A 27,982-nucleotide genomic window follows, 5' to 3' on the forward strand; every position below is an offset into this window, starting at 1 on the left:
CCTCAAGGTCAGTCCAGTCACTTCAAGGATGCCATCCATCCATCTTGCCCTTGGTCGGCCCCTCTTCCTCTGTAGTCTGGCCCAAATGGCCGGGTCCTTTGTTTTATCATCCGGATGAACTTTGGAACTGGTTTTGGCCAGCAGGACTGACATAATGGAAGAAGCTGTCGTGAAGCCCTAATTCCTCACAGATAGGAAAACCCCTTTTGTGTTGGTGGATCAAGATGCCCAGAGGTCTTCTCTCCAGATGGACTCGCCTTGTGCCCTCCGAGATCTCGCTGATAAGAACTATTTGTTTTATTCTCCATGCAAATGGGCGTGGTGGAACCTTTTGTTGGGGGATTAGTAGCTCAGGAAGCATGAGGGGACTTCCTGAGCTAGGTGAGTTGCTGGATTTTGAAAACAGTGGGTTTTCCTTCATATTTCATAAATACTTACTGACTTACTTAGGCAATCCCTCGTTGTCCGAGTAGGATAATCTTCCAGGGTGGGTCCGTAGGTGACTGTGGAGCCCTATTCTTGACCTGCATCTTCTCCCACAGTGAGGGCATCAGTTTCCAGGTGGGTGGCGGTCCCGTTTCTCTCTTTCGCCCTCCATTCGTGCCTCTTCAAATTCTGCAGCACTGCTGGTCACAGCTGACCTCCAGCTGGAGCGGTCAAGGGCCAGGGCTTCCCAGTTCTCAGTGTCTATGCCAGAGTTTTTAAGGTTGGCTTTGAGCCCGTCTTTCCATCTCTTTTCCTGTCCGCCAACATTCTGTTTCCCGTTCTTGAGTTCAGAGTAGAGCAACTGCTTTGGGAGACGGTGGTCAGGCATCTGGACAAGGTGGCTGGTCCAGCGGAGTTGATGGCGGAGGAGCATCGCTTCAATGCTGGTGGTCTTGGCTTCTTCCAGCACGCTGACGTTTCCCCGCTTGTCTTCCCAGGAGATTTGCAGGATTTTCCAGAGGCAGTGCTGATGGAATCATTCCAGGAGTTGCATGTGACGTCTGTAGACAGTCCACGTTTCGCAGGTGTAGAGCAGGGTTGGGAGGACAATAACTTTATAGAGAAGCGCCTTGGTCTCAAACACTCTCTGCTTTGTTTGGAGAAATGCTGCACTCGCAGAGCTCAGGCAATGTTGCATTTCAGTGTCAATGTTGATGTCTGTAGACAGTCCACGTCTCGCAGGCGTATAGCAGGGTTAGGAGGACAATAGCTTTATAGACAAGCGCCTTGGTCTCCCTAAGGATGTCTCGGTCCTCAAACACTCTCTGCTTTGTTTGGAGAAATGCTGCACTCGCAGAGCTCAGGCAGTGTTGCATTTCAGTGTCAATGTTGATGTCTGTAGACAGTCCACGTCTCGCAAGCGTATAGCAGGGTTGGGAGGACAATGGCTTTATAGACAAGCACCTTGGTCTCCCTACAGATGTCCCGGTCCTCAAACACTCTCTGCTTTGTTTGGAGTAATGCTGCACTCGCAGAGCTCAGGCAGTGTTGCATTTCAGTGTTAATGTTGATGTCTGTAGACAGTCCACATCCCGCAAGCGTAAAGCAGTGTTTGGAGGACAATAGCTTTATAGACAAGCACCTTGGTCTCCCTACGGATGTCTCGGTCCTCAAACACTCTCTGCTTTCTTCATAAAAAAGCTGCACTCGCAGAGCTCAGGCAATGTTGCATTTCAGTGTCAATGTTGATGTCTGTAGACAGTCCACGTCTCGCAAGCGTAAAGCAGGGTTGGGAGGACAATAGCTTTATAAACAAGCACCTCGGTCTCCCTACGGATGTCCCGGTCCTCAAACACTCTCTGCTTTGTTCGGAGGAATGCTGCACTCGCAGAGCTCAGGCAATGTTGCATTTCAGTGTCAATTTTGATGTCTGTAGACAGTCCACATCCCGCAAGCGTATAGCAGGGTTGGGAGGACAATAGCTTTATAAACAAGCATCTTGGTATCCCTACGGATGTCCCAGACCTCAAACACTCTCTGCTTCATTTGGAAAAATGCTGCACTCGCAGAGCTCAGGCAATATTGCATTTCAGTGTCAATGTTGATGTCTGTAGACAGTCCACATCCCGCAAGCGTAAAGCAGGGTTTGGAGGACAATAGCTTTATAAACAAGCGCCTTGGTCTCCCTAAGGATGTCTTGGTCCTCAAACACTCTCTGCTTTGTTTGGAGTAATGCTGCACTCGCAGAGCTCAGGCAATGTTGCATTTCAGTGTCAATGTTGACATCTGTAGACAGTCCACATCCCGCAAGCGTAAAGCAGAGTTTGGAGGACAATAGCTTTATAAACAAGCTCCTCGGTATCCCTACAGATGTTCCAGACCTCAAACGCTCTCTGCTTCATTCGGAAAAATGCTGCACTCGCAGAGCTCAGGTGGGATTTCATAAATATAGAGATACACACCTATAATGGGAAAAAGGGAACATACAAGGAGATCATAAGGCAGTGTTTCTCAACCTTCCTATTGCCATGACCCCTTAGTAGAGTTCCTCATGTTGTGGTGACCCCCAACCATAAAGTCATTTCCATTGCTACTTCATAACTGTCATTTTGCTACTGATATGAATTGTAATGTAAATATCTGATGTATTTTCATTTAATGGACCAAATTTGGCACAAATACTCAATACACCCAAGTTTGAATACTGGTGGGGTTGGGGTTGATTTTGTCATTTGGGAGTTGTAGTTGCTGGGATTTATAGTTCACCTACAAAGAGCCCTCTGAACTCCACCAATGATGGAATTGAACCAAACTTGGCACTCAGAACTCCCATGACCAACAGAAAATTCTGGAAGGCCTTGGTGGGCATTGACCTTGAGTTTGGGAGTTGTGGTTCACCTCCATCCAGAGAGCACTGTGGACTCAAACAAGGATGGATCTGGACCAAACTTGGCACAGATACTGAATATACCCAATTGTGGACACTGGTGGAGTTTGGGGAAGATAAACATTGACACTTGTGAGTTGTAGTTGCTGGGATTTATAGTTCACCTACAATCGAAGAGCATTCTGAATCCCACCAATGACAGAATTGGGCCAAACTTGGCACACAGGACTCCCATGACCAACAGAAAATACTGTGTTTTCAGATGGTCTTTGGTGACCCCTCTGACACCCCCTCGCGACCCCTCCAGGGGTCCCGACCCCCAGGTTGAGAAACACTGTCATAAGGGATGAACCATGCAAGGTCAAGGGAGTCCTCTCAGCCCTCCCTCCCTCCCTCCAGAGTCCACCAAAGGTTCATAGAGATCAGTGAAATATCATGAAAGTTCGTAAGGGTTTGCTCTAGGGTCCAAAGTCCATGAAAAGTTGATTAAAGGTTTCCAAAACTTCATAGAAAAGTCCACAAAGTGTGGATTCCAGGGGGCTTGCCATAGGTTCCCACATGGGGGAGAGATAGGGGATTATTTATTTATTTATGTATTGACTTTGCTTCTGTACGGCTGTATCTCAAGCCCGAAGGCGACTCACAGCGGTTCAGAAACAGTAAAAACAGTAGAAACAGCAGTGGTTCCATACAACATAGAACAATTGACTTAACACATTATCCATAAATTACCAATAAGCAATTACAATGCACAATTATTACAAAACACAACCGTACCCAATCTTCTCATCGTCCAAGCGTAGTCCAGGTTCGTCGTCCATTGTTCCATTCCTATATTCCATTACCAGATTGCACTCAATTACTCAAACGCCTGCACAAACATCCAGGTCTTCACTTTTTTGCGGAATACCATTAGAGATGGTGCTAGTCTAATGTCCGTAGGAAGGGCGTTCCACAGCTGAGGAGCCACCACCGAGAAGGCTCTATCTCTCGTCCCCGCCAGCCGAGCTTGAGAAGCAGGCGGGATCGAGAGCAGGGTCTCCCCAAAAGATCTCAAACTCCTGGTGGGTTCATAGGCAGAGATGCGGTCGGATAGGTATCTTGGGCTGGAACCGTTTAGGGCTTTAAAGGCCAACGCCAGCACTTTGAATTCAGCCCGGTAGCAGATCGGTAGCCAGTGGAGTTGGCGCAACAGGGGGGTTGTATGCTCCCTGCGCTCCGCTCCTGTTAAAACCATGGCTGCCGCGCGCTGGACTAGCTGGAGCTTCCGGGCCGTCTTCAAAGGCAACCCCACGTAGAGAGCGTTGCAGTAGTCGAGGCGGGATGTGACCAAAGCGTGTACCACCGTGGCCAAGTCAGACTTCCCAAGGTACGGGCGCAGCTGGCGCACGAGCCTGAGCTGTGCGAATGCTCCCCTGGTCACCGCCGAAACCTGGGGTTCCAGGCTCAGCGATGAGTCCAGGATCACACCCAAGCTGCGAACCTGCGTCTTCAGGGGGAGTGCGACCCCATCCAGCACAGGCTGTAACCCTATGCCCTGTTCGGCCTTGCGACTGACCAGGAGGACCTCTGTCTTGTCTGGATTCAATTTCAATGTGTCGCTCCCATCCAGACCGTCACAGCGGCCAGGCACCGGTTCAGGACCTCGACAGCCTCCTTAGTAGCAGGTGGGAAGGAGTGACAGAGTTGGACATCATCTGCGTACAGATGACACCGCACCCCGAAACTCCGGATGATCTCACCCAGCGGCTTCATGTAGATATTAAACAGCATGGGGGACAATATTGAGCCCTGAGGAACCCCACAAAACAATGGTTGTGGGATTATGTGGGATTATGGGATCACTCCAACCTGGTGTCCTTGGTAAAACTATGAATTCCTTGGATGTGAACCATCCTTGGGGGTGGGGGGTCACCTCCGATATCAATATGAGTTACAGCACTGGTTCTCATCTTGTGGGTCCCCAAACATGTTGGCCTTCAAGTCCCAGAATTCCTAAACTGGTGTGGATTTCTGGGAGTTGGAGGTCAACACACCTGGGTGGAGAACCACAGGTGGAGGACCACTGGTGGCATCATAGGTCCAACCCTGGTGCCTGCAGCAGGTCTTCAGACCCACAGGTTGGAGCTTTGGATCTGGAGAGAGTGTGGATGAGCTCCCTCTGTCAGCTCCAGCTTCCCATGCAACCCATAGCATCCTAGGTCCAACCCTGGTGCTGGCAGCAGGTCTTTAGACCCACAGGTTGGAGGTTTGGAACTGAAGAGAGTGTGGATGAGCTCCCTCTGCCAGCTCCAGCTTCCCATGCAACCCATAGCATCCTAGGTCCAACCCTGGTGCTGGCAGCAGGTCTTCAGACCCACAGGTTGGAGCTTTGGATCTGGAGAGAGTGTGGATGAGCTCCCTCTGTCAGCTCCAGCTTCCCATGCAACCCATAGCATCCTAGGTCCAACCCTGGTGCTGGCAGCAGGTGTTCAGACCCACAGGTTGGAGCTTTGAATCTGGAGAGAGTGTGGATGAGCTCCCTCTGTCAGCTCCAGCTTCCCATGCAAAGGGGACACGAGAGAAGCTCCCCACACACACACAAGGATGGGACAACATCCAAACATCCCTTGGGGAAGGTCCTTGCAGATGGCCAAGTCTCTCAGGCCAGGTGCGACTCAAGTCGGGAAAAAGAAATGATCTGTCTCACGCGTGGGTTAGCTTGGGACCTCCCTCCCTCCCTCCTTCCAGGTGTTTTGGACTCCAACTCCCACCGGTAGGCTGTTGGGAATGGTGGGAGTTGTAGTCCAAAACACCTGGAAGGAGGGAGGAAGGGAGGGAGGGAGGTCCCAAGCTAGCCCATCCCACTCGTGATCTCCATCAGGCAGGCGTGGTCTAGAATGGCTTTGGCGTGACTCTGAGCCGCGTGACCTCCTTCCCCACCCTCCTTTCTGTCTTTCCCCACGCGTGACTGGGGTCTCCCGTGAAGCAGAGGCGCCATGGGCAGGAGGGGTCTCGGGGATCCGTGGGGTCCCTTTCCCCACGCCTGCCTCTTCGTGACCTTGCTGAGCCTGAGCGGAGCCTTCTGCCTGGCCCACCCGCGGCTGTGGGCGCCCGAGCCTGACCAGCTCTTCCGGTCAGTAGAGGGGGAGGGGTTAGGGGAGGGCAGGGAGACCCCTTTTCCTTCCCCTGTCCTCACCGCAGACCCTTCCCCATTCCCCCCGTGGCAGGGTCCCCGAAGGATGGCGCTCCGTGGGCCGCGTCCCGGCCTCCCACCCGCTGAGCTTGACCTTCGCCCTCCGGCAACGCAACCACTGCCAGCTGGCCGCCCTCCTCTCCGACCTCTCCTCGCCCCACTCCCCCCACTACGGTAAGAGGAAGGCTGCGAGTGGGAGTGGGAGTCCACGCGTGGACAGCTCCATCTCTCTCCCTCTCTGCAACCTGGCTTTCTTTCCACCTTCCCGAGTGTTGTTGTGGTGCCCACAGGAAAGGTCAAGAAGGGGTCTCCCCTTGACACCCAAGTCCACTCGTGTCCGCCTCTGGGCCTCCCCTCCATTCCCAAGCCATAACAACAACAACAATCATCATCATATGTCTTGTCGAAGGATTTCATGGCTGGAATCACTAGGTTCTTGTGGGTTTTTTCGGGCTCTAGAGCCATGTTCTAGAGGCATTCTCTCCTGACGTTTCGCCTGCATCTATGGCAAGCATCCTCACCTCACTACCTCTGAGGATGCTTACCATAGATGCAGGCGAAACGTCAGGAGAAAATGCCTCCAGAACATGGCCCTATAGCCCGAAAAAACCCACAAGAACCTAATCATCATCAGACTTTGTTTACAACCTGGCCTCTCTAGCTCCTTCCCCACAGAGACTCAGGGCTGCAATAGACCCCCTTGGTTAGCATTGAGTGGCCTTCCAGCTTCAAAGCCTGGCTGCTTCCTGCCTGGGGGAATCCTTGGTTGGGAGGTGGTTAGCTGGCCCTGATTGATTCCTGTCTGGAATTCCCCTGTTGCTCTTTCTTACTTTACTGTCCTGATTTCAGAGTTTTTAAATGCTAGGTTCTTGTGGGTTTTTTCAGGCTGTATGGCCATGTTCTAGAGGCATTCTCTCCTGACGTTTCACCTGCATCTATGGCAAGCATCCTCAGAGGGAGTGAGGTCTGTTGGAACTAGGAAAACGGGGTTATATATCTGTGGAATGACCAGGGTGGGGCAAAGAGCTCTTCTCTGCTGGAGCTAGGTGGGAATGTTTCAACTGACCACCTTCATTAGCATTTGAAGGCCTGGCTGAGCCTGGGGGAATCTTTTGTTGAGGGGTGTTAAGCTGTGCTTGGTCATCAAAGGCTTTCATGGCTGGAATCACTAAGTTCTTGTGGGTTTTTTCGGGCTATATGGCCATGTTCTAGAGGCATTCTCTCCTGACGTTTCGCCTGCATCTACGGCAGGCATCCTCAGAGGTAGTGAGGTCCGTTGGAAGTAGGAAAAGGGGGTTTATAAATCTGTGGAATGACCAAGGTGGGACAAAGGACTCTTGCCTGCTGGAGCTAGGTGTGAATGGGTTGTTGTAGGGTGTTTTCACACTGTATGGCCATGTTTTAGAGGCATTCTCTCCTGACGTTTCGCCTGCATCTATGGCAAGCATCCTCAGAGGTAGCGAGGTCTGTTGGAACGAGGAAAAAGGGTTTATATATCTGTGGAATGACTAGGGTGGGACAAAGGACTCTTGCCTGCTGGAGCTAGGTGGGAATGTAACCGCTGTGAGTCGCCTAAGGGCTGAGAACAGCGGTATACAAATAAAGTAAATAAATAATAAATAGTGTTCCAACTGACCACCTTCATTAGCATTTGAAGGCCTGGCTGAGCCTGGAAAAACCTTTTGTTGAGAGGTGTTAAGATGTGCCTGGTTGTTTCCTCTCTGCTGTTTTGCTGTTGTAATTTTAGAGTTTTTTAATACTGGTAGCCAGATTGTGTTCATTTTCATGGTCTCTTCCTTTCTGTTGAAGTTGTCCACATGCTTGTGTATTTCAATGGCTTCTCTGTGTCGTCTGACATGGTGGTTGTTGGAGTGTTCCAGCATTTCTGTGTTCTCAAATAATCTGCTGTGTCCAGGTTGGTTCCTCAGGTGCTCTGCTATGGCTGATTTCTCTGGCTGAAGGAGTCTGCATTGACTTTCATGTTCCTTGATTCGTGTTTTTAAATGCTGGTGGCCAGATTGTGTTTGTTTTCGTGGTTTCCTCCTTCCTCTTGAAAGTGTCCACATGTTTCTTGTGGGTTCCAATTCTCTCCTGACGTTTTGCCCACATCTGTGGCCAGAGGCGACCCTAGGTAATTTTCAATAGTAAGCAAACATTATTTTAGTTCCCCCCCAACCAATCCCTGATATATATTTTCTGTTCGTCGTGGGAGTTCTGTGTGCCCTATTTGGTTCAATTCCATCCTTGGTGGAGTTCAGAATGCTCTTTGATTGTAGGTGAACTATACATCCCAGGAACTACAACTCTCATGTGTCAAGGTCTATTTTCCCCAGACTCCACCAGTGTTTACATTTGGGTATGTTGAGGATCAGTGCCAAGTTTGGTCCAGATCCATCATGGTTTGAGTCCACAGTGCTCTCTGGAGCCATGGCTTCAAACTACAAGAGAGGAGATTCCATCTGAACATGAGGAAGAACTTGAGAGCCGTTCAGCAGTGGAACTCTCTGCCCCAGAGGGAGTGTGGTGGAGGCTCCTTCTTTGGAAGCTTTGAAACAGAGGCTGGATGGCCATCTGCTGGGAGTGCTTTGAAGGCAATATTCCTCCTTGTTGGCAAACTACAGGAAAGGAGATTCCACCTGAACATTAGGAAGAACTTCCTGACTGTGAGAGCCATTCAGCAGTGGAACTCTCTGCCCCGGAGGGAGTGTGGTGGAGGCTCCTTCTTGGGAAGCTTTTAAGCAGAGGCTGGATGGCCATTTGTCAGGGGTGATTTGAATGCAATATTCCTGCTTCTTGGCAGAATGGGGTTGGACTGGATGGCCCATGAGGTCTCTTCCAATTCTTGGATTCTATGATTCTAAGATTCTATGATTCTAGGTGAACTACAACTCCCAAAACTCAAGGTCAATGCCCACCAAACCCTTCTAGTGTTTTCTGTTGGTCAGGGGAGTCTGTGTGCCAACTTTAGTTCAATCCCATCCTTAGTGGAGTTCAGAATGCTCTTTGATTGTAGATGAACTATAAATCCCAGCAAGTACAACTCCCAAATGTCAAGGTCTATCAACTCTAACACAAAGGCTTACTTTGCATAAGGATTGAGCCACCCCTGTCTGTGGCTAAACGATTGCTCTACTCACATCTGCATGTTTTCAAACTGCTAGGTTGGCAGGAGCTGGGGCAAATAGCAGGAGCTCACCCCACTCCCTGGATTCAAACCTGCAACCTTTCAGTGAGCAAGTTCAGCCACTCAACGGTTTGACCCACTACGTCCCCGGGGTCTCCATTGTGCCCATATCATAGAATCTTAGAATCAAAGAGTTGGAAGAGACCTCCTGGGCCATCATCCAGTCCAACCCCATTCTGCCAAGAAGCAGGAATATTGCATTCAAAGCACCCCTGACAGATGGCCATCCAGCCTCTGCTTAAAAGCTTCCAAAGAAGGAGCCTCCACCACACTCCCTCCGGGGCAGAGAGTTCCACTGCTGAACGGCTCTCACAGTCAGGCAGTTCTTCCTCATGTTCAGATGGAATCTCCTCTCTTGTAGTTTGAAGCCATTGTTCCATTGCGTCCTAGTCTCCAAGGAAGCAGAAAGGAAGCTTGCTCCCTCTTCCTCCCTGTGGCTTCCTCTCACATATTTGTACATGGCTCTCATCATGTCTCCTCTCAGCCTTCTCTTCTTCAGGCTAAACATGCCCAGCTCCTTAAGCCACTCCTCATAGGGCTTGTTCTCCAGACCCTTGATTGCTCTCCTCTGGACACATTCCAGCTTAGAGTCAATATCTCTCTTGAATTGTGGTGCCCAGAATTGGACACAATACTCCAGATGTGGTCTAACCAAAGCAGAATAGAGCATGGGGAGCATGACTTCCTTAGATCTAGACACTAGGCTCCTATTGATGATTCTTCTCAGTCTGGTGAGTCCAGGGAGAGGGAGCTGGTCCCTCCTGTTCTCCGCCTCAAGGGGAGGCCCGAGCCCCGGATTCCCTTCGCTAAGTCCACAACAATTGGACCAACAAGCAGGAGCAGCCCCGCAGCATTCCACCGGTCAAGAGACAGGTCATGCATTTATTGTGCCAGAAGCAAACCAAAGGTAGCCTTTGAAATGGATTTGAAAACACAAAGTTGGAAAACTTGGCAATTATGCTAAACGTCCTTTGACCAGTATCTGGCCCCTTGGAGTGCCTCTGGTGTTGCCGCAAGAAGGTCCTCCATTGTGCATCATGTGGCAGGGCTCAGGTTGTATGGCAGCAGGTGGTCAGTGGTTTGCTCTTCTCCACATTCACATGTCATGGACTCCACTGTGTGGCCCCATTTCTTGAGGTTGGCTCTGCATCTCGTGGTGCCAGAGCACAGTCTAAGTCGCCCAGTCTTCTGTGTGCCCAGGGGGGAGTCTCTCCTTTGGTATCAGCCATTGATTGTGGTTCTGGGTTTGAGCCTGCCACTTTTGGACTCTCACTTGCTGGGGTGTTCCAGCGAGTGTCTCTGTAGATCTAAGAAAACTATTTCTAGATTTAAGTCGTTGACGTGCTGGCTGATGTCCAAACAGGGGATGAGCTGGAGATGTCTCTGCCTTGGTCCTTTCACTATTGGCTGCCACTTCCCAGCGGATGTCAGGTGGTGCAATACCGGCTAAGCAGTGTCATTTCTCCAGTGGTGTAGGGCGCAGACACCCTGTGATAATGCGGCATGTCTCATTAAGAGCCACATCCACTGTTTTAGTGTGGTGAGATGTGTTCCACCCTGGGCATGCATACTCAGCAGCAGAGTAGCATAGCGCAAGGGCAGATGTCTTCACTGTATCTGGTTGTGATCCCCAAGTTGTGCCAGTCAGCTTTCATATGATGTTGTTTCTAGCACCCACTTTTTGCTTGATGTTCAGGCAGTGCTTCTTGTAGGTCAGAGCACGGTCCAGAGTGACTCCTCCCAGGTACTTGGGTGCACTGCAATGCTCCCGTGGGATTCCTTCCTTCCTTCGTAATAAGCCTCAGAGCTCGGGATGCTTGTCTGTTCTTGAGGTGAAAAGCATATGTCTGTGTTTTAGATGGGTTGGGGATTAGCTGGTTTTCCTTGTAATAGGCAGTAAGGGCACCTAGAGCTTCGGAGAGATTCTGTTCAACCATCTGAAAGCTCCTTGCTTGGGCGGTGATGGCACGATCATCAGCATAGATGAAACTCTCCGTCTCTTCTGGCAGTGGTTGCCTTGATATCGTGTGATCATGCGTCCTGTCTCATTAAGAGCCACATCCACTGTTTGAGCGTGGTGAGATGTTTTCCACACTGGGCATGCGTACTCAGCAGCAGAGTAGCACAGCGCAAGGGCAGATGTCTTCACTGTGTCTGGTTGTGATCCCCAGGTTGTGCTAGTCAGCTTTCATATGGTATTGTTTCTAGAACCCACTGTTTGCTTGATGTTCAGGCAGTGCTTCTTGTAGGTCAGAGCACGGTCCAGAGTGACTCCTCCCAGGTACTTGGGTGCACTGCAATGCTCCAGTGGGATTCCTTCCTTCCTTCGTAATAAGCCTCAGAGCCCGGGATGCTTGTCTGTTCTTGAGGTGAAAAGCATATGTCTGTGTTTTAGATGGGTTGGGGATTAGCTGGTTTTCCTTGTAATAGGCAGTAAGGGCACCTGGAGCTTTGGAGAGATTCTGTTCAACCATCTGAAAGCTCCTTGCTTGGGTGGTGATGGCACGATCATCAGCATAGATGAAACTCTCCGTCTCTTCTGGCAGTGGTTGCCTTGATATCGTGTGATCATGCAGCATGTCTCATTAAGAGCCACATCCACTGTTTGAGCGTGGTGAGATGTTTTCCACACTGGGCATGCGTACTCAGCAGCAGAGTAGCATAGCGCAAGGGCAGATGTCTTCACTGTGTCTGGTTGTGATCCCCAGGTTGTGCTAGTCAGCTTTCGTATGGTATTGTTTCTAGTGCCCACTTTTTGCTTGATGTTCAGGCAGTGCTTCTTGTAGGTCAGAGCACGGTCCAAGGTGACTCCCAGGTGTTTGCAATGCTCCAATGGGATTCCTTCTCAGGTCACCCTCCAAGCTCGAGATGCTTGTCTGTTCTTGAGAAATGAAAGCACGCATCTGTGTTTTAGATGGATCAGGAATCAGCTTGTTTCCCCTCTAATAGGCAGTAAGAGCACCTAAAGCAGTAGTTCTCAACCTGGGGTCCCCAGATGTTTTTGGCCTACAACTCCCAGAAATCCCAGCTGTTAGGATTTCTGGGAGTTGGAGGCCAAAAACATCTGGGGATCCCAGGTTGAGAACCACTGACCTAAAGCATCTATGCTGACGATGGTGCCATCACCAGCCAGGTCGTTGGGAGGGCCCCCCAAAGACCCCCTGACCCCTTTTGCCAGGCACACCAGAAGTCACTCCTGATGCAAAAAATTACGATCTGCATCATACCTGGGCCAACTTGGGCCCTCCCTCCAGGTGTTTTGGACTCCCAACTCCAAACCCTCCCTCCCCAGAGATGGCCATCCAGCCTTTGCTGGGAAACCTCCCCTGGATTCCTGTGCTGAGCTGCTCTTGTGGTCAGGGAATGCATCCTGGTGTTGGGAGTGGAATCCCCATTCTTGTCTCCAGAGCATGCCCAGCGAGAGACCTTTTGGGCTTGGACGCACCCATGGCTTGGCTGTTCCAGACGTTCCTGAGTCCTGCCAATCATCTCTTGAGTAATCATAACAAGGTACGCCGAGGGCAGAAGGGCCCGGCTGCCTCCCACCGCCTTCACACGGCCTGGCAGAACCAAGCCAAACACGGGAAGGGATTTCGTCACAGCTTATGCGCAAGAAGAGGCAGGTGAAGTGCTCCAGGTGAGATGGGAAGAAAGTCCAGTTCTGCAGAGCATCCTCAGGTGGAGTGTCCCCTCTTGGCATTCCCTCGAGTGGAGGAGGAGGAGGGTCCTCCAGGGGGTGAAAGGTGAGCCCAGGGCAACGTCAAGAGGAGCGCAATCCAAACATGCCGACAGGAAGTCACACTTCCTGTCAACACGCCACTCCCGGTCCACGAGGCCCGCATGGGAGGCTGCGCCGATGTTATGAATCACTTTTCAACAACTTGAAAACATAGGTTCTGTTGGAGTTCAGCCTGTGATGGTGTCTAATGATCGAAATGACAATGACAATGTTGTTTCTGGTTTGTTGTAGGTTTTTTCAGGCTATATGGCCATGTTCTAGAGGCATTCTCTCCTGACGTTTCGCCTGCATCTATGGCAAGCATCCACAGAGGTAGATGAGAAAGCTTGCCATAGATGCAGGCGAAACGTCAGGAGAGAATGCCTCTAGAACAGGGATCCTCAAACTTTTTGAACAGGGGCCAGTTCACTGTCCCTCAGACTGTTGGCGGGCCAGACTATAGTTTACACGGGAATATTGTGAAACATTTCTTTTATATATTGTGAAACATTGATTTCTAATTACAAATCAATGAAATGTTGACTTCAAGCATGTCGTGGCATGGCTAACAGGTTCACTATAACAGCGGGAACCCACGAATATGTTTACTGGTCAGCCTATTGGCCAAACTTTTTGGCCAATAGTTTGTGGCAGCCACACAGTTTCTGGAGGAGAACTACTACTTTCAAAGTAAGGTCCGCACAATTAAACAGAAAATAACACTTTCAAACCAGGGACAGATTTCTGTTCTACAATTTAATATTACGTTTATTTATACACCACTTTTTGTCTCCACAAGGAGACTGTGGCCGCTTCCAGACACCCTATATCCCAGGATCTGATCCCAGGTTTTCTGCTTTAAACTGGATTATATGAGTCTGCACTGTCAGATAATCTGAGATAAACAGAAAACCTAGGATCAGATCCTGGGATATAGGGCCTGTCTGAAAGGGCCCTTCCAAACAGCCAAAGGTCATCTAGTCTAGCCCCTTCTTTCTGCCAGGCAGGAAGATAGCATTAGTATATTATTATTATTATTATTATTATTATTATTATTATTATTATTAGACTCCAACAATTGGAAGCCCCTTTGGGACCCCCAAAGGTCACTTAGTCCAGCCCCTTCTTTTTGCCAGGCAGGAAGATAGCATTATTGTTGTTGTTGTTGCTGCTGTTGTTGTTATTAGACTCCTACAATTGGAAGGGACCCCCAAAGGTCATCTAGTCCAGCCCCTTCCTTCTGCCAGGCAGGAAGATAGCATTAGTATATTATTATTATTATTATTATTATTATTATTATTATTAGACTCCTACAATTGGAAGCCCCTTTGGGACCCCCAAAGGTCACTTAGTCCAGCCCCTTCTTTTTGCCAGGCAGGAAGATAGCATTATTGTTGTTGTTGTTGCTGCTGCTGCTGTTGTTGTTATTAGACTCCTACAATTGGAAGGGACCCCCAAAGGTCATCTAGTCCAGCCCCTTCCTTCTACCAGGCAGGAAGATAGAATTATTGCAGGAGCAATAACAACAACAGTCTCCTGAAGTAAACTGAAGGGCATTGGACTTGAGTTTTGGAGTTGTGGTATACCGACATCCAGAGAGCACTGTGAACTCAAACAATGATGGGTCTTTACCAAATTTGGCGGGAGAGGAGCAGCAGCCAGGCTGCTATTGGTTCAGCCGCCCCTGCCAGGGGCCAGATAAATGATGTCCAGCTCTGTCACTCCTTCCCACCCGCTACTAAGGAGGCTGTCGAGGTCCTGAACCGGTGCTTGGCCGCTGTGACGGTCTGGATGGGGGCGAACAAACTGAAACTAAATCCAGACAAGACAGAGGTCCTCCTGGTCAGTCGTAAGGCCGAACAGGGCTTAGGGTTACAGCCTGTGTTAGACGGGGTCGCACTCCCCCTGAAGACGCAGGTTCGCAGTTTGGGTGTGATCCTGGACTCATCGCTGAGCCTGGATCCCCAGGTTTCGGCGGTGACCAGGGGAGCATTCGCACAGTTAAGACTCGTGCGCCAACTGCGACCGTACCTTGGGAAGTCTGACTTGGCCACGGTAGTCCACGCTCTGGTTACATCCCATCTTGACTACTGCAACGCTCTCTACGTGGGATTGCCTTTGAAGACGGCCCGGAAGCTCCAACTAGTCCAACGGGCGGCAGCCATGGTATTAACAGGGGCTGGGCGCAGGGAGCACACAACTCCTCTGCTGTACCAGCTTCACTGGCTACCGATTAGCAACCAAGCCCAATTCAAAGTGCTGGTTTTGACCTTTAAAGCCCTAAACGGTTCTGGCCCTACATACCTATCCGAACGTATCTCGGCCTATCAGCCCACCAGGACCCTTAGATCTTCAGGAGAAGCCCTTCTCTCTATCCCACCTGCTTCACAGGTGCGGCTCGTGGGAACGAGAGATAGGGCCTTTTCTGCGGTGGCCCCCCGGCTTTGGAATGCCCTCCCTACTGAATTAAGATCAGCCACCTCGCTAATGGCATTTCGGAAAAAACTAAAAACCTGGATGTTTGAGCAAGTCTTCAATTGACCTTCGTCGTGATGTTTTATCTGACCATGGATTAGGAATCAAGACAACGAATTGGATGACGATTTTAACTATGAGACGTCCCGATCTGTATTGGTGGCCCAATACTGTGTATGTTTTTTCTATGTATTCTTAATTTTAATTTTTATATGCTTAAGTGAATTGTATTTTTTAACATTGTATATTTTAACATGTTGTAAACCGCAATGAGTCGCCGCTCAGGCTGAGATATTGGCGGTATACAAGCATACCAAATAAATAAATAAATAAATAAATAAATGCCCCCGGCGGGCCAGATCCGTACTTTGGGGACCCCTGCTCTAGAACATGGCCATATAGCCCGAAAAAACCTACAACAACCCAGTGAATCCGGCCATTCTAATGATGAGGGTGCTTTAGATGCAGATAATGACAGTGGGGTTCCTGTTCAAGGCATCTCTGCTGATGAGAATGTGCTTGAAGAGTTCGGGGATGATGGGATGGTCTCTGGAAGAAGGCCTGAATTGCCACCAGAGAATTTGAGCCTGAGAAGAGCTCGTCACCTGGCCCAGCTCCAGAAATCAATGAGCCAGGAGATAGAAGGCATGCTTTCAGACAAAACAGGATAGTTCAACAATCTCTCCGGCGCTCTGCCAGGTTGAGAGAGAAATTGATAACAGAATCTAGGCCAGTGGTTCTCCACCCGCCTAATGCCGCAACCCCTTCATACAGTTCCTCATGACCAAGGAAGAATAGATCAGAGGGGGAGCAGGACTTCCCTGGATCTAGGCCAGTGGTTCTCAACGTTCCTAATGCTGCAACCCCTTCATACAGTTCCTCATGTGGTGGTAACCCCCCAACCATGACATTATTTTCATTGCTGCTTCATAACTCTCATTTAGCTCCTGTTATGCATCGTCATGGAAATATCCGATATGAAGGATGTAGTCACTGGACCAAATTTGGCACAAACACTCAATACACCCAAATTTGAATACTGGTGGGATTGATTTTGTCATTTGGGAGTTGTAGTTGCTGGGATTTTTAGTTCATCTACAATCAAAGAGCATTCTGAACTCCACCAGTGATGGAACTGAACCAAACTTGGCACACAGAACCCCCATCACCAACAGAAAATACTGGAAGGGTTTGGTGGGCATTGACCTTGAGTTTGGGAGTTGTAGTTCACCTGCATCCAGAGAGCACTGAGGACTTAGACAATGATGGATCTAGACCAAACTTGGCACCTCACCTCTGAGGATGCCTGCCATAGATGCAGGCGAAACGTCAGGAGAAATGCCTCTAGAACATGGCCATATAGCCCGAAAAAACCCACAAGAATTGGCACATATACTCAATATGCCCAAATGTGAACACTGGTGGAGTTTTGGGGGAAATGGACCTTGACAATTTGGAAGTTGAAGTTGCTGGGATTTATAGTTTACCTACAATCAAAGAGTATTCTGAACTCCACCAGTGATGGAATTGAACCAAACTTGGCACACAGAATTCCCATCAGCAACAGAAAATACTGGAAGGGTTTGGTGGGCATTGACCTTGAGTTTTGGAGTTGTAGTTTACCTACATCCAGAGAGGACTGTGGACTCAGGCTATGATGGATCTGGACCAAACTAAGACCATCAGAAATATGTGTTCGCTGATGGTCTTTGGTGACCCCTCTGACCCCCCCCCCCATGATCCCTTCAGGGGTCGCGACCCCCAGGTTGAGAAACGCTGGTCTAGGCTGAATATAAACAAGTTTCTGGTGGGGATTTAGAGTAGATTGGGGATAAAAGTTCCAAGTACAGAATCTGTGGTCAGACGAAGCAATGTTTGGAACTGGATCAAAACGTAGTGGCGTACCTTGTAGCCTTTCCTTGGAAAGATTCATGTTGCACCTCGTTTGATTTTATGATTTGGAGTTTTACCTTGGAAGTTTCTGTTTTGGGTTTTTTCATGTACATTGATGGATTTATTTCCTGGATTATTTGTTCCTGCTTATCTTTCTACCTACTTGGATTTACCTATTTCTTTGGAGTGTTTTTAAAATTGCCTACAATGAACTGCTGGTATTTTTACTCAGCTGTGTGGTGTTTTAGGTCAGAAGGCTCCATCTCCACTTCCTGGCCAGATGTTGATCCTTCTTGATGGGTGTTGTTAGCCTTGTGTTGACTTCCTTCTTAACATCGCAAACATTTCTCTTATCACTGTCACAGTTCTTATCACAGTTTACTATGTCAGTTCTCATTAGCAACTTTTAATTACAGTTCTTATCACAGTTTACCATGTCAGTTCTCATTAGCAACTTTTAATTACAGTTCTTATCACAGTTTACCATGTCAGTTCTCATTAGCAACTTTTAATTACAGTTCCAGCATGCAGGCAGTTAAGGATATAGTTGTTTCCAAAATTATTAACACCATTTATCTTTGCTGAGATGCTGACCTTGTTGACTGAAAGGTCGCAGGTTTGAATCTGGGGAGCGGGGTGAGCTCCCACTGTCAGCCCCAGCTTCTGCCAACCTAGCAGTTCGAAAACATGCAAATGTGAGTAGTTCAATAGGCCTTAATATTTTACTGGTGTTTCCAAAATTATTAACTCCATTTATCTTTGCTGAGTTGCTGAGCTTGTTGACCGAAAGGTTGCAGGTTCGAATCCGGGGAGCGGGGTGAGCTCCCACTGTCAGCCCCAGCTTCTGCCAACCTAGCAGTTCGAAAACATGCAAATGTGAGTAGTTCAATAGGTACTGCTTCTGTGGGGAGGTACGGGCACTCCATGCAGTCCTGCCAGTGGCCACATGACCTTGGAGGTGTCTACGGACAACGCCGGCTCTTCGGCTTAGAAATGGAGATGAGCACCAGAGTCGGACATGATTGGACTTCATGTCAGGGGGAAACCTTTACCTTTCTTCCATCCAACTCCATTCACCACACATATCCACATTAAATCCACATTAATATAATATGCATATTAAATACCTTGCGACAGTGACACCTGTCTACTCCCCCCCCCCCCAGGGCGCTACCTGTCCTTGTCGGAAGTGGGGGCGCTGGTGGCCCCCTCCCTTGAGACGCTGGAGGCGGTGGGGACGTGGCTGGAGGAGCACGGCGTGAGCGAGTGCCAGTCCGTGGCCACCATGGACTTCCTGCACTGCACGATGCCGGCCAGGTGAGTCACGGATGCGCGGGGGGGGGGGGGGCTTCATTGGGGTCTTCATCGCGCCTCTCCGACTGCATCACCCTCCCCTCTTTTTCCCCCATAGCACGGCTGAGCGCCTCCTCCCCGGAGCCGAGTTCCACCGCTTTGTCAACGGGGAGCAGCGGAGCGTGGCCCTCTCCCCGTCGCCTTACAGCCTCAGCAAGGAGATGAAGCAGCACCTGGATTTCGGTACCAGAAAAAGGGGGGAGATATGGGGTGGGGGGAGGAAGGAGCAGCCCCCCTCCGCCCCCCTTGGGGTTGGATGACGACAGTATGACACCCCACTGTTACCCACATTCAATCCTAAGGCCACCTCTTCCTGGGGGTCCTAGAGTGAGTACGAGAGAGATCCGGAAAGTAAGGTTACAACATGTGCTTGAAAATACCAAGAATGAATCTATGTTAATACAACCGACATGGATTGCGGCATACATGGTGTTACATTATTTTTCCACATCATCACCATTCAGTTCAGTACATTTTGTCATCTATGGGACGATTTTGTGATGCCAAGAAGTTTCCCACTGCCTTTTTCAGCCGGTTCGTCACTTCAATTTTCACCTCGTCCTCATCGTCGGAAACCTGTTTTCCACCCAGGTGTTCCTTCAATGGAGTGAACAGATGAGAGTCACTGGGTGCGAGATGGGGGCTGTGGGGGGGGGGGCTTTGAACATCCCAACCCAATGAAGTCAACCACGCTTGTGTTGTATGAGTGGTGTGCAGATGGACGCGCATGGTCATGAAGGAGACAGGCTCCCGCCGTCAGCATCCCACGATGTTTGTTTTGTACGGCTCTGCCAAGTTTCTTCATAGTCTCACCATATGTTCTGCACCCATTCTGCCACATGCTGTCTTAACATTATGTCCTCTCTATAAACCGAAATGATTTCATGATTTCGTTCATGCCCTTAGCATTAAGGTAGCGTACGACAATGCAAACTTCGCACTACAAGGGAAACGGTATGCTCATGTCTAATCTTCACCACAATGCCAGTCGATGAGCAACTGACGACTGGCACTGCTCATTTGCCTCCGCTCGCTTCCCGCTACACAGCAGTGATTTCTTCCCCCAAGAAAATTCTCTGCGAGAGCTACATGCCTAACAACCTTCCTTTCCAGATATCCCTCGTACAACGCGAACGTCGCACTTGGAATGAGGACGCTCACCCCTAACCTTCACCACAATGCCAGTTGATGAGCAACTGATGACTGGCACTGCTCGTTCACTTCCACTGGCTTCCCGTTACACAGCAGTGATACCAACTTCCCCCGAGAAAATTCCCCACGAGAGCAATGTGCCTTGGAACCTTACTTTCTGGATAACCCTTGTACATCATGAACTTCCCACTTGGAGGGAAAAGGAATGAGGATGCTCACCTCTAACCTTCACCACAATGCTAGTTGATGAGCAACTGATGACTGGCATTGCTCGTTCACTTCCGCTGGCTTCCTGCTACACAGCAGTGATACCAACTTCCCCCAAGAAAATTCTCCGTGAGAGCGACATGCCTTGCAACCTTACTTTCCAGATATCCCTCATACAACGCGAACTTCGCACTTGGAATGAGGATGCTCACCTCTAACCTTCACCACAATGCCAGTTGATGAGCAACTGACGACTGGCACTGCTCGTTTGCTTCCATTGGCTTCCTGCTACACAGCAGTGATACCAACTTCCCCCGAGAAAATTCTCCATGAGAGCTACATGCCTTACTTTCGGGATAACCCTCATACAGTGTGAACTTTGCACTTGGAGGGAAATGGAATGAGATGCTCACCTCCTAACCTTAACCAAAACACCAGTCGATGAGCTACTGATGACTGGCACTGCTCGTTCTCCATGAGAGCTACGTGCTTTGCAACCTTACTTTCTGGATAACCCTCATAGTTTGAGTCTCCTTGTGGAGAAAAAAGCAGGGAATAAATAAGCAACAACAATAATTGTCCCACACCTGGGGTAAATGGCACTCCCAGAGATGTGCCCTTGGCCCCGCCCACAGCCCCTCCCTCTCTCCTTTCTAGTGGGCGGCCTGCACCGCTTTCCCCCGGAGAAGAGGGCCCTGATCCGCTCCTGGGCCGCGAAGGAGCGTGGCCCGAGCTCCACCTTCCACCTGGGAGTGACGCCGGCCGTGCTCCGGAAGCGCTACAACCTGACAGAGGCTGACGTTGGACGCTCCCCCAACAGCAGCCAGGCCTGTGCACAGGTAAACATGGAGTGGACACCTCCCCACCCTCATCCCTTTGTATCCTGGGAGGGTCCCCCAGATGCAAGGGATCCCCTTGACCCCAGAAGGCAACGCTAGCATGTATAGCCTTCGTTGGGGTCTTCATTGCCAATACTATTTGGCATACCTGGAGCCTAGGTGGGCTCCCCTGGAGCGTGAACCTGGGCAGGAGGGCAAGGAGGGGCTGGGTGGGCGCTGCTGGGGGTCAGTCTCTCAGTGGGCTCTCTTTGCCCCCAATGTTCCCCACTCAGTTCCTGGAGCAGTACTTCCACCCGGCCGACCTCTCGGAGTTCATGCAGCTCTTTGGGGGGAGCTTCCCGCACCTCTCCCACGTGGACCAGGTGGTCGGCCACCAAGGGGGCGGCAAAGCCGGGCTGGAGGCCAGCTTGGACGTGGAGTACCTCATGAGCGCCGGCGCCAACATCTCCACCTGGGTCTTCAGCAACGCAGGTAGGAAGGGAGCGGCGGGGCAGAGTGGGGGTAGGGCCGTGCTCATTTTGGGGGGTCGGGTCCCCAACCTTTGACCCCTCACCCCCTCCCAATCCACAGGGCGCCACGAGGGGCAGGAGCCCTTCCTGGCTTGGCTGCTGGAGCTGAGCAACCGCTCCTCCCTGCCCTGGGTCCATTCGGTCAGCTACGGGGACGACGAGGACAGCCTCTCCGCGGCCTACATGCAGCGTGTCAATGTCGAGTTCCAGAAGGCCGCCGTCCGCGGCGTCAGCATCCTCTTCGCCTCAGGTATGAACCCAATGTGCGCACACGGATTATAGAGGAAGGTGGTGGGCAAAACACTCGGGGTTTGGACTACAACAACCTTTTAGGGTTGTGAAACCTTGTTGGTCATCCAGTGAACATTAAAGGTCCAGTAATCTCAGCCACTGACCTTCCCTGCTTCCCACTGACGCTAGCAGTGGAACAGACCAGAAAGACCTCTTCAAGCGGAGTCTGGGTGGCCATCTGTTGGGAGGGATTGGATTGTATCTTCCTGCATGTCCTCAGCATGGGAGTGAGAGCAAGCCCAAGTCCCCATAGTAGCCCTGGAAAACTTTATTTATTTATATCATTTAAATAAATAAATATTTAATAAGTTCCTCCTTCACAATTATTTGTATTTTATTTCTATCTCATCCTGAGTTTTGTCATCTTACCTTGTACATGTGGGCCGCTCGCTGTGATTGTGGTTTATCTATTGTTGTATTTCGCATTATTGTACAGTACTCTTTATGTTTTATTTATTTTATTGTGATGTTTATCTTGTGTTTTGGGTTTTATATTGTTGTAATGCATTCCTGGGCTTGGCCTCATGTGAGCCGCCCCGAGTCCCCATTGGGGAGATGGTAGCAGGGTATAAATAAAAATTATTATTATTATTATTATTATTATTATTATTATTATTATTATTATATTCCGTCCTTCTCACCCCGAAGGGGACTCAAGAAGGAACACAACATATAAACGGCAAACAGTCAATGCTGAAACATACTAGACCGTACACATACGGAAACATTAAAATCACTTTTCTTGACGTTAAATCTGTTGCACAGCAAGCGGATTCTAGCCAACGTCCCAAGCCCAAATGTACAAGACACACAGACAAGAGGAAAAATGAACAGAAATATCTTAATAGCAGAGATGAAACACAAACTTGCAGTGTTGCATACAAAAAACAAACAGTGCAAGAAACTTACATAGTCTTTGTAAGTAACACAAAATAAGGCATCTTCGTCTTGAGAGAGCAAAACATAAACCTTGAGCAAACAGCTCAGCATAATGACTTCTCTCCAACTTGCTCCTCGGAGTAGAGCCCAACTCTCCCAACTCCTTTCCCTTTCTTTCCCCTCCTTCCTCCGGGATAGTTTGTAAGGGGGTTTTTTTGGAAGGAGGGGGTGAAAGGGGGGATGTGGAGCCCAAGTGGGAGAGTTGCTGGCCTTCTCATGGTTTGCATCCTCCCTTCACCCAATGGGGTGGGGGGCGGTGGTGTGCAGCCGCTCCTACAGTCAGGCTTAGCTTGCAATCCTCTGGTCTTGGGGGAAGAGTTGCCTGGTAGCCACGTGGGCCTCATGGAGCCTCTGCGGTGGCTCCAGCTGCTGCCAGGGCTTGCCTCACCAAGCCCCCACCCCTCCGTTGGGCCAGGCCTTCTCCTTCCTTCCCTCTTTCCTTTCCTCAATCCCTCCCCTCCCCAAAAGAAAAAGGACTCTGCCTTCCTGCATGGAAAGGGACTCCATGGCGAGGCTTCGCTTCCCTCAACAACGGCTGGTGCTTCATTCTTCTCGCGTGATGGGGAGAGGGGCTTTTGCACATGCTCTGTAAGGCATTTTTCTTTGGGGGAGTTTTAAGTGATTGCTTCATTTTTTAATGGTTTTTTTTTTTGTTTGAAAGACATAGAACGGATTAGAATGTGTTTTGCTGCCAAATTTGGCGTCAATTCGTCCTGTGCTTTTTGAGTTCTGTACTTGTATATCACCCCTCTCAGCCTGGAAGCGACTTGAGGTGGTTCACAATGTAACTAACGTAACTTATAACACAGTGTAACACAATTTTTCCCTGGGTTATAAATGTCATTTCCTAATTGGTTCTATGATTTTAAACATGGACAACATTGAGGAAACTGCCAAAACTTTGTTCCTTCATTTTGCTCTAGTTTTTGCTCTAGTTTTTCCCATTTTGCTCTAGTTTTTCAGTGAGTATCTCACCAGTTTTCAACCCATTCAACCTTGTTTGTGGCACCCACAAAAACAAAGTTTCTGGAGCAGAACAACTACCGTATATACTTGAGTATAAGCCGACCCAAATATAAGCCGAGGCACCTAATTTGCCACAAATAACTGGGAAAACATATTGACCCGAGTATAAGCCAAGGGTGAGACATGCAACAACTACTGGTAAAATTCAAAATAAAAACAGATACCAATACAATTACATTAATTGAGGCATCAGTGGGTTACATGTTTTTGAATATTTACATAAAACTGTAATTTAAGGGAAGACCACCCAACTCTGATTAAACCATTATTCTAAATTTCTTCAGTGAAAATGTGCTGACATATCCTTCCAATAATAATAGAGTAAAATAATAAATGTAATAATAACAACAACAATAATAGAGTAAAATAATGGAAATGTAATAACAGTAATATTAGAATAATAAATGCAATAATAACAATAATAAATAGAGTAAAATAATGGAAATGTAATAATAACATGTAATAATAATACTAATAATAATAATTGAGTAAAATAATAAATGTAATAATATAATAATAACAGAGTAAAATAATAAATCATCTTGACTCGAATATAAGCCGAGGAGGACTTTTTCAGCCTTAAAAAGGGCTGAAAAACTAGGGTTATTGTGGCGCAGCGGGCTGAGTGTCAGCTGCATTAAGATCACTCTGACCAAAAGGTCATGAGTTCAAAGCCAGCCCGGGTTGGAGTGGGTTTCCAACCAATTGTGTAGCCTGTTGTCGACCTTTGTAACCCGAAAGACAGTTGCATCTGTCAAGTAGGAAAATTAGGTACCACTTTAAAGTGTGGGGAGACTAAATTAACTGATTTATGAGGCCACAAAGAAGACTCCAGGCAAAAGCATTCCAGCGGGGAAGCATGCGGGGAATGCGGAAGCGCTTCATCAGTGTCGCAGATGGACGAGGAAAGCGACAGCTCCCCTGGCGGTCAGAAAAAAGTTAAAAATAGCCTCTGTGTATGTCTGTATATGTTGTATGTCAAAAATTGGCATGGAATGTTTGCCATCTATGTGTACACTGTAATCCGCCCAGAGTCCCCTGCTGCGGGGTGAGGAGAAGGGCGGAATAGAAAAGCTGTAAATAAATAAATAAATAATATACAGAAATTTTCCAGCCATGACTTCACAATTAAATAGGAAAGAACACTTTGAAACACTTTGAAACCAGGAACAGAAAATTGGTGTAACTGGAAGCAGGGAGACATCAACTAACGTGAAGTGTCCTCAACTAACTGGACGTTCGCCTCTTTGTGGTTCCTGCAGGAGACTCTGGGGCCGGTTGCCGCACCGTCCAGAAGGGGAAGCACGCCTTCCGGCCCAGTTTCCCAGCTTCCAGGTAAAAGGGGGCTCTTCTTCCCAGCCTCACCTGCTCCTGGCAGAGATCGGCTGGTCTTTGGGGCAGTCTGGTGCTGATGGTCACCTCAATGTCCTGCCACCTGAGCACCTGGGACAGGAGAGGAGGGGAGGACTGCTGACGGCCTCTCCCTGTCCAGTGGGGGAATGGGGACGCAGTTGCCTCCGGACTGTGGACAGACCGAGGGTCTCTCTGCCCGCAGCCCCTACGTGACGACGGTCGGGGGGACCTCCTTCCAGCACCCCTTCCTGGTCAGCGCAGAGGTCTCCGACTACATCAGCGGTGGTGGCTTCAGCAACGTCTTCCCTATGCCGGACTACCAGGTGGGTCGTTTGCACCCAGAGCAGGCATGGGCAAGCTTTGCCCCTCCTCCAGGTGTTTTGGACTTCAACTCCCACAATCTGCCCATGCTTGCCTTGAAGGCATCTGCACCGTGGCTGATCCCCAGTACTCTCTCCTTCCCTTGCATGCTCATTTTCACTCTTGTCGTCTCTGGGTCACAGCTGTCCCTGGCCAGAGAGAGCTGGAGATGGCTTGTGGTTGTGGCTCTGCAAATGGCTGGAGTCAGGTGTTGCCCAGTCTCTGGGGGTTTGTAAACAAGAGGCTGGACAGCTATCTATCTATCTATCTATCTATCTATCTATCTATCTATCTATTTTTATTATTATTATTATTATTATTATTATTATTATTATTATTGTCGTGTCAGGAGCGACTTGAGGAACTGCAAGTCGCTTCTGGTGTGTGAGAATTGGCCATCTGCAAGGATGTTGCCCAGGGGACGCCCGGATGTTTTGATGTTTTATTATCCTTGTGGGAGGCTTCTCTCATGTCCCCGCATGGGGAGCTGGAGCTGACAGAGGGAGCTCATCTACACCCTCCCCGGATTTGAGAGAGGGACTGGATGGTCCTTGGGGTCTCCTCCAACTTGGTGTGTGTGTGTGTGTGGGGGGGGGGGGTACTCCCTTGGGCCTGGGGTCTGCAAAGGCTGCCCCCTTCCCAACTCACCCGACTTTCCCATCTCATAGACGGCGGCCGTGAAGCGGTTCCTGAGCACGACCCCCAAGCTGCCCCCCTCCAGTTACTTCAACGCCTCGGGGAGGGCCTACCCGGACCTGGCCGCCTTGTCCGACAACTACTGGGTGGTCTCCAACCGCATCCCCCTGCCCTGGGTCTCCGGCACCTCTGTGAGTAGGGGGCTCCCTGGGAGGGAGGGGGTCTGTGGGGGGGGGGGGCTACCCTCCTCCCCTTCTCTTATTTATTTATTTATAAGTTTTGTATCCCAGCCTTCTCACCTTTCTTGAGGGACTCAGACCGGTTCCCAACCATAATATCACAGACAATCAATAAAACATCATAATACATATTACAGTAAAACATTAAAACATCAATTACAATCAATAACTACAATGGTCAGTCGTCACACTAAAATCGTTGCTCATCCTCCTCCATCCATATCTCACTCGTCGAATGCCTGTCTCCATAACTAAGTCTTCACCAGTTTCCTAAATGTCAGGATAGACGGGGCGGTTCTGATCTCCAGTGGGAGAGAGTTCCAGAGTCGAGGGGCCACCACCGAGAAGGCCCTGTCCCTCGTCCCCGCTTGTGAGGCTGGTGGAACCAAGAGCAGGGCCTCTCCAGACGTTCTTAATGATCTTGATGGTTTATATGTTGCCCCCCTCCCTTTCCTTTGATGCCAGGCCTCGACTCCGGTGGTGGCGGGCATATTTGCATTGATCAATGACCGGCGCCTGCAACAAGGACTCCCACCGCTGGGCTTCCTCAACCCCCTCCTCTACCAACTCCAGGATCAGGGCCATGGCGCCGCCTTCTTTGATGTGAGTGCCGTCAACATCTTGTCCTCTGTCTGTCCCTCCCTCTCTCTTCCTCCTCCTCCTCATTTTGCAGTGCTTCCCCTTCTACACACACACACACACACTTTCTGACCCTTGCCCTCCCTTTGCCTCCCTCTTGCTCCAGGTCACGCGTGGGTGCCACCTCTCCTGCCTGGACGCCACCGTGGAGGGGCAGGGCTTCTGCGCGGGTCCTTCCTGGGACCCCGTCACCGGCTGGGGCACCCCCAACTTCCCGGAGCTCCTGCGCGCCCTGATGAAGTAGCCGTGTGTCTGTGTGGGGGGCGTTAGGAGGAAGCCCCTCCCCACAGGCACACACCCTAAGGGCTCCCCACAGCATTGCGCACCCAGGATGGACCAGAGACTCAGTGGGGTCTCTCCTCACTCTGAATGAGACCCTGGCGGTGGAACCGGGGTGGAAGGGGACGTGAAACGCCTCCCTCAAAGAGCTGGGCCTGGGTGCCTTTGGGTCTTCCACACAAACACACACGCACACACAAACAAGCAAACTCAGGAGAACTTAGGGGGCAGCAAGAGGAGGTCAGGGCCAGATAGTTTGGGACCCTCACCTCCTGGAAGGATGCTGCTCCCGTCCAGCGGAGTCGCCTGCCTTCCTTCCTTCCTTCCTTCCTTGGAGGCGGGATGGCCATCTGTTGGGAGGGCTTAGGTTGGGGCCAGGCTAGATTACCTTTGGGGGTCTCTTCTAGCTGTGACTGTAAGAGAAGGAGAAGACGAAGCCTGGTCTCTCTCTTCTTGGGCAATAAAGCAATAAAGGCCTGGCCCTGTTGTCTGTGTCTGTGACTCTCTTTCTGCTATCAGCAGGTTCAAAAACAGGGAGAAGTGGATGAGCTCCCTCAGTCAGCTCCAGCTCCTTATGCGGGGACATGAGAGAAGCCTCCCACAAGGATGATAAAAACATCAAAAATCATCTGGGCAATGTCCCCTGGGCAATGTCCTTGCAGATGGCCAATTCTCTCATACCAGAAGCGACTTGCAGTTTCTCAAGTTGACACAACAAAAAAAGTGCCTCCTTAAAGGCCGCTGCAACGTATACAATATATACAGATCTTCCGGCAAAGGATAGTTGCCTTGTTGCGGTGCTGGAGCTTGAGCGACTTGATGATGCCACGAGTGAAACTGTGAAGGGACACCCAAGACAAGAGGTCAGACTAAATATGATCCCTGGGGAAGATCATGGCAACC

At 49.7% G+C, this 27,982-nt stretch overlaps 1 protein-coding gene across 1 annotated transcript; it reads left to right on the forward strand.

Moving 5' to 3' along the window:
* The first annotated feature begins 5,674 nt into the window (after positions 1-5,674).
* On the forward strand, positions 5,675-27,566 carry TPP1 (tripeptidyl peptidase 1). Its single transcript, XM_060771358.2, has 12 exons — positions 5,675-5,927; positions 6,022-6,161; positions 18,424-18,574; positions 18,669-18,793; positions 20,627-20,808; positions 21,081-21,279; positions 21,379-21,567; positions 24,836-24,908; positions 25,129-25,249; positions 25,955-26,113; positions 26,627-26,764; positions 26,907-27,566. The coding sequence occupies exons 1-12, from the start codon at positions 5,791-5,793 to the stop codon at positions 27,042-27,044; spliced, it is 1,752 nt and encodes a 583-aa protein (XP_060627341.2). The 5' UTR covers positions 5,675-5,790; the 3' UTR covers positions 27,045-27,566.
* The last annotated feature ends 416 nt before the right edge of the window (positions 27,567-27,982 follow it).

Source organism: Anolis sagrei, chromosome 3 (assembly GCF_037176765.1).
Source record: "Anolis sagrei isolate rAnoSag1 chromosome 3, rAnoSag1.mat, whole genome shotgun sequence".
NCBI lineage: Eukaryota > Metazoa > Chordata > Lepidosauria > Squamata > Dactyloidae > Anolis > Anolis sagrei.

What these genes read in the sequence shown, in the direction of transcription:
- TPP1 (XM_060771358.2), top strand. Translation starts at nt 5,791, where the DNA reads ATGGGCAGGAGGGGTCTCGGGGATCCGTGGGGTCCCTTTCCCCACGCC. An exon ending in GCCCCACTCCCCCCACTACG is followed by an intron (nt 6,162 to 18,423) that starts GTAAGAGGAAGG and finishes CCCCCCCCCCAG; the next exon opens with GGCGCTACCTGTCCTTGTCG. An exon ending in ATGGCGCCGCCTTCTTTGAT is followed by an intron (nt 26,765 to 26,906) that starts GTGAGTGCCGTC and finishes CTCTTGCTCCAG; the next exon opens with GTCACGCGTGGGTGCCACCT.